This window comes from Eschrichtius robustus, chromosome 6 (assembly GCF_028021215.1).
Source record: "Eschrichtius robustus isolate mEscRob2 chromosome 6, mEscRob2.pri, whole genome shotgun sequence".
In the NCBI taxonomy this organism is placed as follows: Eukaryota; Metazoa; Chordata; class Mammalia; order Artiodactyla; family Eschrichtiidae; genus Eschrichtius; species Eschrichtius robustus.
In genome coordinates this window covers 139012351-139023245 of record NC_090829.1, presented here as the reverse complement: position 1 = coordinate 139023245, position 10895 = coordinate 139012351, and the positions used below count along the sequence as shown (strand labels likewise).

The following is a 10895-nucleotide window of genomic DNA, read 5'->3' as shown; positions in this document are numbered from 1 at the left end:
TGGCTCACGGGCCTAGTTGCTCTGCGGCATGTGGGATCTTCCCAGACCAGGGCTCGAACCCGTATCCCCTGCATTGGCAGGCAGATTCTCAACCACTGCGCCACCAGGGAAGCCCTAAATTCCTGACTTCTTAGCCCTGTGTTATCATGGATGGGAGGAGTCCCTCCTCAGACGAGACTTGCTCATTTGTTCCTCCAGTGACACAATTTTAGGTCTTGTTACTGTGCCAGAATCTACTTCCCAACGGCCGCTGCCCTGTAGGGACATGTAGGATGTGGCTTCAGCCCTGCTCGTCGCTTACTGTCTTTTTTCCATTTTTGGTCCACTTGATGCTTACCTTGTTTTTGAGTCCAGTTATTTCCTTTTGGTTTCTCTCTTTTTAAACCTACTGTTGCTATATGCAACGAGGAGAATTTTCTATGTCATCTGAGAGGAAGCCTGAGGGTCTGAAAGTGGGCTTCCTATACTGCTGTTTTAAAGCAGATGAATAAATGGTCAGGGTACTTAAAAATCAGCCCTGGGCTTCAGAAGGACTTGGGAGTGGTCTCCCTGATTGCTTTTACTGCAATATGCCATCCACTTACATCGAATGCCAGAACAGGAAGCAACCTCGGGGAAACCTCTGCTCTGCTTCAGAGTTGTTGAGGACCCTGTACTTTACCTACTGCCTTTAAAAAAAAAAATGAGGTTCCAGGGGAGAAGCCTGTCAGCATGAGGAATCATTATGCTTCTCTTAGGGGACAAGAACACTGAATTCTGTTTCCCTTTCTCTACTGATCTTAGGATACTCACAGTCAAACTGGTGACCCGCGTATCCAAGAGCACCAGGCCGCCTTTCTAGTGCTCCTCTGTCTTCAACTTGTTTCCTGTCCTTACTTTAAGAGTCCAGAAATACACTTATTATTGCACTGTATGAATTTATGTCATTTATCTTAGAGTCCTTTTTGCACGAAGGCCGAGTATAACCTAATAAAACCAGCCTCACCGCATCTTCCCACTTGGACCAGGCAGCCGTTGTGTGTATCAGGACACACACTTTGGCTCCTGGTGCGGTGCTAGTTGGTTAATGTCGGCTGCTGACGTTATAAACATGTACACAGCCCCTTCCTCATTCCGCCTCCCACCCCTCAAGCAAAGGAGGCCAGACTCTGGTTTAAGAGGGCTACCGGGCTTACCCCCCAGGTCCCCAACCTACCTCACCGCCCGCCTTCTCCCTGCATCACGTTACCTCCACCCTCCACCCTGAGTGGCCTCCCCGGGTCCCCTCCCACTCACCTCCCCGGGCACGGCCTCCCTTCTCCCTCCATCACCTCCCTTCCCCACACCCCTCCCTGCAGTCCAGGCCTCCCATCTCCCTCCATACAAACGCCCCCCTCCCCCGCCACCCCGCGGCCTTCTCCAGCCGGCGCGGCCTCTCCCCGGCGGCGCGGCCTCTTCCGGCCGGCGGGAGGGCGGGGCCGAGCGCTCGGGCGGGCCGGCCGGTGGTGCGAGCGTCCCGGGCTCGCGCTCCGCCGCCGGCCGGCCGGCCATGCTCATCACGCTGTGCTACCTGTACCTGTGGGCGCGCTGGGGGCGCGGGCCCGCCGCGCTAGTGCGCACCACGGTGCAGCAGCTGCGGGCCTCGCGCTGCTCCTTCACCTTCTGCCGCGCGACCGCGCAGCCCCGAGGCGCCCGCGTGTGCCTGAGCCGCGGCGGCCGCGTCTTCTGCGTCGGCGAGAGCCAGGTGGGCGGGCGAGCGCGGGCGCCAGGAGGCGCGGAAAGCGGGGCCGCGCGGGGCGGGGGGCGCGGGCGCGGGGGCGGGGCCGGGCGGGGGCGCGGCCTAGGGGTCTGCCCGGAGCCGGAAGCGCCCCGGGGACCCCGCGCTCCGCCCTGGGCTGTGCAGCCCCGGGGCACCCTCTGCGCCGCCGGGAGGTCGCGAGCGTGGGGTCTGGGGAGCAGCAGGCTCCGGGGCTCCACTGCACGCGATGCCCATGGGAGCCCGGATAATGGGACCAGAGACCGAAACTGTGACAGGCGATCTGGTCTCCTCTCCACGGGGTGCCGGCGCGAGCGTATGGACGCCTGGCTCTTGGCGGTGCAAAGTAGGCTTGTGCCTGTGTGCCTGTGCGGAGTCGATTAGCACCTGAGCAGTGCCCACCTAGAGTCTCTTTCCTGACATCCTCTCCAGCCTACCCTGTGGGCTGGAGTTTGGTTGAACCTGATTTCAGAGAAAGACAGCAAATCCTCAGCTTTCTGTCAGGTGTTCCCGAGGTGACAAAAACTGCCCTTGTACCCCGCTCCTGTCAGCTGCGTCATTTACCAATCGGACACCTCTGAATCTTTTTGGTTTCGGTTTGCACACAATCTTTTCTTTTGGCCCAATACTTAGCCTGGTGGCTATAAGGCTATAAGTTCAGCCGCCTCTGTCACCCATAGTGTGACCTGGGGCTGCCGTTTAATCTCTGCAAAACCTCAGCTCTCTTTCTGTGGATGGGAACAATCGTTCTTCCCACTCAGCTATTGGAAATGGGCTTCACAGTGCAGTTCTGTGCAAATTTCCATTGACTTCACCCACGTTGTCGTTAACATTTAAAAGTGTTTTGCTTTTGATGGGTTTCTTGTCCTTTCCTCTTCCTTCTGGAAAGTTGGATCACTCGTAGCATTAAAATGAGATTTTCTCCATCCTTGTTGGTATACTATATAATACAGAATATGAGTAAGTTCTAAGAGAGTGCATATGTAATATTGTCTAGGTGTTCATTCATTACATACAATGGACTCCTGAGGGAAGGAGGGCTTAATTCTTTTAAGGAACCCTGATTGAGAAAGATAATAAAATGAGGAAAAATTGAGGGGTGGATTTTTCTATAGTAGTGGTTTCCAAACTGGATTCATTTACTTAAAAAATAACCTCTAGGGACTTCCCTGGTGGCGCAGTGGTTAAGAATCTGCCTGCCAATGCAGGGAACACGGGTTCGATCCCTGATCAGGGAAGATCCCACATGCCGCGGAGCAACTAAGCCCATGCACCACAACTACTGAGCCTGCGCTCTAGAGCCGGCAAGCCACAGCTACCAAAGTCCCCACCCTGATGAGAAGCCCGCACAGCGCCAGGAAGAGTAGCCCCCCGCTGGCTGCAACCAGAGAAAGCCCGCGCTCAACGAAGACCCAACGCAGCCGATCAATCAATCAATAAATTTATTTTTAAAAAAGAAACACCTCTAAGAGGTTTAGATTAGAGTAGAAATAATGAACATCCAAAAAATAATGAGATGCAAATGTCTTTTTTTTTTTTTTTAATTAATTTATTTATTTATGGCTGTGTTGGGTCTTCGTTTCTGTGCGAGGGCTTTCTCTAGTTGCGGCAAGCGGGGGCCACTCGTCATCGCGGTGCGTGGGCCTCTCACTATCGCGGCCTCTCATTGCGGAGCACAGGCTCAGTAGTTGTGGCTCACGGGGCCAGTTGCTCCACGGCATGTGGGATCCTCCCAGACCAGGGCTCGAACCCGTGTCCCCTGCATTGGCAGGCAGACTCTCAACCACTGCGCCACCAGGGAAGCCCGCAAATGTCTTTAATTCTCTTGGGAGACAGTTTTACTTTTGCACATCTCCCTGACTTTATTGGGCTTCTGTTAACTTTGATAACTGTAACTAATGCTCTTCAGCCCTTTCTGACTGCTCCAGCAGGGTGTAGGGACACCTGGGCCAAACCAGCTTTGGGCTTTTGGGGTTTTTGTAACTTGCTGTCCTCCTTAGAGCTTTGCCCAGAAATCACTGTCTCACAGAGATGTCCCTGAGTTTCCAGACTACATGTGACCAGCCAGCTCTGTATCCTCATAGACTTTAAATTGTACTTCATATTTCCAGTTTTTTTTTTATTGTGACTTTTTTTTTCATTTTTTAAATTGAAGTATAGTTGATTTACAATGTTGTGTTAATTTCTGCTGTACAGCAGAGTGGTTCAGATATACATATATATATACATTCTTTTTTATATTCTTTTCCATTATGTCCGGTTTTTATCCTTTTCTCCCTAGGAACTGGGTCTGTTTAGCTAAGCAACTTGACCTGTAATAGTTACTCAGTATTTCAACAAATGAAGTAGTGGTTGTTGAGTTTAAGCTCTGATGTTCGAGGCCTACAATTGGAAAGTTTGACTATTTGTGATTAGCTACTGTTATTTAAGATTGCAGATATCGTGGGGCTGGTGATTTGGTTCAGTACATACCTATTGTCAGTCTACCTGGGCTGAAGTAACTTTACAGAACTGAATCTTATGCCTTTGCTGTCTCCATATTTTATATACTTAAAATCATATGTGTAAGTACTGAAAGTGTATGTTTATATAATTGAAGGTCCCCCAAGAACTCGGGGTTTATACAAACCGGAAATTTTAGGCTTTTTGTTTAATATACACATTTTCTATGAGTAAAGTGGACAATCTGTTTTTTGTTTTTAACTGTTATATTGATAATTATGTTTACCCATAGGAGGAGTTTTTTTCTCCCTCATTTTCATTCATTAATTGGTTCAACAGATATTTATTAAGCTTCTGCTTTGTGCCAGGTTACTGGGCCTGGTGAAAGTACTTTCTGATCTTCCCAGCAAGGGCAGATTTGAACTGATAAGCAACTATGGAGCTTGACCCAAATGCCTTTTTATTTTGCGGGGGCGGGGTGATGATAAGGCACCCCCCACGGGCAGCCTTAGATTTCAGCTTTTTCTGCTATGCATGTGCCTTGGTTTTAGTGTAGATTAATGTACAGTCCTTTTAGAGAAATTTCAGGAGAAGAGCAGAGACTAATGGACACATCCAATCTGCTAACCAATCTTTTTGTTTTTTAATTTTTTTAAAAAAATTAATTTATTTTTGGTTGCGTTGTGTCTTTGTTGCTGTGCGAGGGCTTTCTCTAGTTGTGGCGAGCGGGGGCTACTCTCAGTTGCTGTGCACAGGCTTCTCATTGTGGTGGCTTCTCTTGTTGCAGAGCACGGGTTATAGGTGCACGGGCTTCAGTAGTTGTGACACACGGGCTCAGTAGTTGTGGCTCATGGACTCTAGAGCGCAGGCTCAGTAGTTGCAGCGCACGGGTGTAGTTGCCCCGCGGCATGTGGGATCTTCCTGGACCAGGGCTCGAACCCGTGTCTCCTGCATTGGCAGGCAGATTCTTAACCACTGCGCAACCAGGGAAGCCCCTGCTAACCACTCTTGATGCTGTAATGGCTGGAGGAAAAGGAGGAATAGCTCTTCGGGCATCTGTCAGTAACAGGCTTCTGCTGACCATCATGCACTTCTGAGCTGCCTCATCTTTTTCTTTCTTTTTGGCCATGCTGAGAAGCATGTGGGATCTTAGTTCCCCGACCAGGGATCAAACCCGTGCCCCTTGCAGTGGAAGCACGGAGTCTTAACCACTGGACCGCCAGGGAAGTAAGTCCCTGAGCTGCCTCATCTTTAAATGTGCTTCCAGGTTGTAATTTGGAAGGTTCCTACATGCTCTCAGCAGTAAGGAATGGTGGGAATAAGTTTCAGAATTAATTGCTTGATAAGAAATATCTAGAGATGTTAAAACTGTCATGAGACATTGAGGGATGTTGCAGCTGTTTAAATAATCACAGTTCAACAAAAAAATGCAGGGTTAATGTGGTCTATAGGAGAGCAGCCAATGACCTTATTCAGATGCCACCTGGAATTGCAGAGGCGGGGTTGTCCTGGATGTTGATATAAATGGCAGTCGTGGTTTGAAGTCATATGAATCCTTCCTTTTTGTGTTTCTTTCCCTCTATCCAGTCCATTGATGACTTGAACAAATGGGCCCTGTTTCTGGTTTCTCCTTTTATACTTGAAGCAGAACACATAGCATTTGTGACAGAGAGCATTTGGGTGCAAGGTGAGACTTCACAGAGACCATCGTCCTCTTCGGAAACTGTGAGTACCGTGTTTTTCATTTGTGTACCATAATCAAAACTAATTTGGTTTTCTTATGAGTGCTCTTTCCTGGCCTTTGTGATTGATTCCCTTTCTTTTCTGATATTTTGGGTTAAATAAAAATATATTAGTAGGGAATTCCCAGTGGTTAGGATTCGGCACTCTCACTCTCTCACTGCTGGGCCCAGGGTTACTCCCTGGTCAGGGAACTAAGATCCCGCAGGCTATGTAGCATGGCCGGGGGGAAAAAAAAGAAAAAAAGAAAAAAAAAATGTATATATATATGAAAAATTACTTTCACCTGTTTCTTTTTACGTTTTTAATGTGGCTGCTAGATTTAAACCTACCTGTGTTTTGGGACTTCCCTGGCGGTACAGTGGTTAAGACCCTGTGCCTCCACTCCACACCGCAGGGATCACGGGTTTGATCCCTGGTTGGTGAACTAAGATCCTGCATGCAATGCGGTGCAGCCAAAAAAAAAAGAAAAAAGCTACCTGTGTTTTAAGTTGTTTTGTGGCTTGAGGTATGTTACTGCGCAGCGCTGCTCAAGTCTCACCCCAGGTCATAGGGTCCCGCCCCACAACTTATTGCTTCCAAAATCAGATGATTTATATTGCTGCATACTTCCTGGAGATTTCACCCCAAGTATTCTGAAAGCACTTCAAACTCAGTGATGTTTCCCACACTGGTTGTTTATATTCCTCTGCTGGAAAAAAAGAAAATCTCAGGTGAACACCCCAAACTGTGCTTCCTTTCACCCCCTCCTGTGTCCTACCTGCCATTCGGTTACGAGTTCTACTAATTCCACTCCCCAGGTGTCTCTGCTTTACTCCTTCACTTCCATCCCTCCTCATTCCATTCTCTTCTTCATTATCTTTTTGTTGAAACTGTGAAGATGTCATCCCATCTTGGGTGCCTTCAGTGTGGTTTCCTCTGGATGGCCAGTTATCTTTCTAGACACACATCCAGTGGGGATGTACTCTGGCATAAGCTCTCCATGGATGCCTTCTGACCAAAGCCAGCACCTCTCAGGTTCATGGAGATCTGACCCTAACCCCCCTTGTGTGCTGCTTCTGCTTGGGTGTCTGTGATGAGTCCTTTCTGCCTTCACTGACCCACCGTATGTTCCCCACCTGCCACGTGGATAGTCCAGGAGGGGTTTTACTGATGACAGAAAGCCATAGTCACTGGACCTCCATCTCACAAACACTGTCTTTAAGACATTGTATTGGGGACTTCCCTGGTAGTCCATTGGTAAAGAATCCGCCTTACAATGCCGGGGACGAGGGTTCGATCCCTGGTCAGGGAACTGAGATCCCACATGCCGCAGGGCAACTGAGCCCGCGTGCCACAACTACGGAGCTCGCCCGCCTCAGCTGGAGCCCAGGCACCACAGCTACAGAGCCCACACGCCCTGGAGCCTGCGCGACACAACTAGAAATAGAAAACCCGCTCGCCACAACTAGAGAAGCCTGTGTGCCTCAGTGAAGATCCTGAGTACCAAAATTAAGACCTGACACAGCCAAAAATAAATTAAATAAATAAATAAATATAAAAAAAGAAAAGACATTGGATTTGGATGAACAAAAAGGAAGAGAGGAACAAGACTGGAAATAATTGACTACAACTCAAGGTGGATAGAAATGAGAGTTAGGAGATAGGTGAAGTAAAGGAGAGCAGGAAACTCTCCTTTGTTTGGGGCTCGGGAGGGGGCATAGGATTTGGCAGGTGGCCTGAGAGTAGCCTAGTATGCTACGACATTATGTTTTCTCCTGCAGGTTCCTACTGTTTCATTAAGCCTTATATATACTTATGATAATAATGATAAAATTAATTGAGCCTCTGCTGGGCATTTATATGTATTACCTGTAATGCTTATAATTCTACAAGATATTATTGTAATTTTTTTTTTTTTTGGCTGTGGTGTGTGGCATGTGGGATCTTAGTTCCCCAACCAGGGATCGAACCCGCACCCCCTTCAGTGGAATCGTGGAGTCTTAACCACTGGACCGCCAGGAAAGTGCATTATTGTCATTTTTAAAGATAAGAAAACTGAAGTTATCAGATTAAAGGTTGAAGTTTTCTCTTTTTTTAAAAATTTATTTATGTATTTATTTTTGGCTGCGTTGGGTCTTCGTTGCTGTGTGCAGGCTTTCTCTAGTTCTGGCGAGCGGGGGCTACTCTTCGTTGCCGTGTGCGGGTTTCTCATTGCGGTGGCTTCTCTTGCGGAGCACGGGCTCTAGGCTCACGGGCTTCAGTAGTTGTGGCACGTGGGCTTAGTAGTTGTGGCTCGCAGGCTCTAGAGCACAGACTCAGTAGTTGTGGCGCACGGGCTCAGTTGCTCCGCTGCATGTGGGATCTTCCCGGACCAGGGCTCGAACCCGTGTCCCCTGCATTGGCAGGTGGATTCTCAACCACTGTGCCACCAGGGAAGCCCTTGAAGTTTTCTTATATATTCTAATGCTATATATATTTAGTAAGATTTCAATTTAGGGTGGGATAGGGAGGGTGGGAGGGAGGGAGACGCAAGAGGGAAGAGATATGGGAACATATGTATATGTATAACTGATTCATTTTGTTATAAAGCAGAAACTAACACACCATTGTAAAGCAATTATACTCCAATAAAGATGTAAAAAAAAGAAAGATTTCAATTTAAAATGAGGGCCAGAACTTCTAAAATATTGCAATTACATAAAATATCAAATATGCACAGATTCCTTTTTAACACAAAAATATGACTGCTGTGCTCTTAATTTCCTAAATTGTTGTTACTTAGTGTATATCTTTATACACATAGCATTTAAAAATTTTTATTTATTTATTTATTTTTTTGGCCACGCTTTGTGGCATGTGGGATCTTAGTTCCCCGACCAGGGATCGCATCCTTCAGTGGAAGCACGGACTCAAGTTTACTCGTCTCTGAAGGCGTGGTCTTGCTCTGGAAGGCCATCCAGGGACCCAGCTCCCTTCTATCTTGTTGCTCTGTTGTCTCCCCTCTGCCATCCTTCTTCTCTCTCTTGGTGGAGGCTGGCTCCTGCTACCCCCCCGCTCCCCCACTGCCAACCTCATCCACATCCCAGCCCTCAGAATGGGGGACGAAGAAGGATGGTGGGGACCAACCAGGTTCCTCTTTAAAACTGTGATCTAGAACTTTCACTTGTTACTTCTGATCCCATCACTTAGCTGCAGGGGAGGCTGAGAAATACAGTCTGTAGCTGGACAGCCATGGATTCAGTAGAAACCTGGAGTTCTGTTATTACAAGGGAGAAAAAAAGGCTGGATATTGGCAGATAATTAGAATTTCTGCCACAGTTATTTAATTTACCTTCTAAGGGTAATTTAATTAAGATCTCACTTAATGGTGGTTACGTAATTCTTAATTTTCTGGTGGTAGAAGGATGCTTACCCACCAAGGGTACTATCCAGTTAACTCATCTTATTTGTGATCAGAGGGTTTGGTGGGTCTTGCAGCCAGGAGCTGGAGATGTCTAGAGCCATATGTTGGACCACTCTGGCTATTACACAGAGCTCCATTTTGTAAACTGGGCTTCAGATCTTTTAAAAAAAATAAATTTATTTATTTATTTTTGGCTGCGTTGGGTCTTCGTTGCTGCACGAGGGCTTTCTCTAGTTGCGGTGAGCGGGGGCTACTCTTCATTGCAGTGTGCGGGCTTCTCATTGCGGTGGCTTCTCTTGTTGCGGAGCACGGGCTCTAGGTGCGCGGGCTTCAGTAGTTGTAGCATGCGGGCTCAGTCGTTGTGGCTTGTGAGCTCTAGAGCACAGACTCAGTAGTTGTGGCACACGGGCTTAGTTGCTCCGCGACGTGTGGGATCTTACTGGACCAGGGCTCGAACCCGTGTCGCCTGCATTGGCAGTCAGATTTTTTTATTTTTATTTTTTAATAAATTTATTTATTTATTTATTTATTTATTTATTTATTTATTTGGGCTGTGTTGGGTCTTTGTTTCTGTACGAGGGCTTTCTCCAGTTGCGGCGAGCGGGGGCCACTCTTCATCGCGGTGTGCGGGCCTCTCACTGTTGTGGCCTCTCCCGTTGCGGAGCACAGGCTCCAGACGCACAGGCTCAGTAGTTGTGGCTCACGGGCTTAGTAGCTCCGCGGCATGTGGGATCTTCCCAGACCAGTGCTCGAACCCGTGTCCCCTGCATTGGCAGGCATATTCTTAACCACTGTGCCACCAGGGAAGTCCCTGGGCTTCAGATCTTAAAAAGGAGGTGATTTCACAGGTCTCTGTCTTCTTGGTCTGCTGTTACCATTCAGGTTGATTGTTTGATGGGATTTTGCAGCTTGGGGGCTCTTATGACTCTATGTGTTTTTCACCTAACTCTAAAGTCATTTGAATTTGACAGGATCCTAAGATATTTAACAGCAAATACATTATGGAGGAAAGACTTTTGAACTTGTTGAGACCTTACATTCTTTCCCATTTTTGGGATTGTACAATACCATGCTTACAGATGCGATACCGTTCTTACAGATGTCAGAAAATGACATCTTTTGAAACTTTGGATATCTCAGATGGCTTGCATCTGTGGTTTTTCTACAGACCCCCAACAGCAAATAAATGAATCTCAGGAATTCAGTTTTAAAAATGTAGCATTCACATATTCATATTTTCACTTAGTCATTCTTTCACTAACAGATATTTATTGCACAGTAGACTGTGTTCTAATTATTTTGTTAGGTGCCATAATAGATACCAGTGGGTCGTGGCAGATTCAGCTCAATTTTCAGTATCTTCTGTGCTTATATTAGCAGTCCTGTTCCGTAAGATTCCCTGACCCAAAGAACTTACACAGTTCTCTTATTGCAGAAAATTCACTCATGTTCCTATTATTCTATCAAGGCCTTCATTCATTCCTCCATCCAAGGTTTACTGAGTGCCTATTATGTGCCAGATTGTGTGCTAGGGCTGGAGGTATGTCATATGGAGATGAAAGATGCATTTAGAGATGACAGTTACAGTCATCT

General features: G+C 47.4%; 1 protein-coding gene across 2 annotated transcripts in view; it reads left to right on the top strand.

The window, feature by feature from the left end:
• Positions 1 to 1479: 1479 nt before the first annotated feature.
• HLCS (holocarboxylase synthetase) overlaps positions 1480 to 10895 on the top strand; it is a 193046-nt gene continuing 183630 nt past the window's right edge. For both annotated transcript variants that reach the window (XM_068547048.1, XM_068547049.1), the window contains exons 1-2: positions 1480 to 1723; positions 5765 to 5902. In XM_068547048.1, coding sequence (XP_068403149.1) covers positions 1529 to 1723; positions 5765 to 5902 — 333 coding nt within the window. In that variant the 5' untranslated portion in view covers positions 1480 to 1528. The remainder of the gene's footprint in view (positions 1724 to 5764; positions 5903 to 10895) is intronic.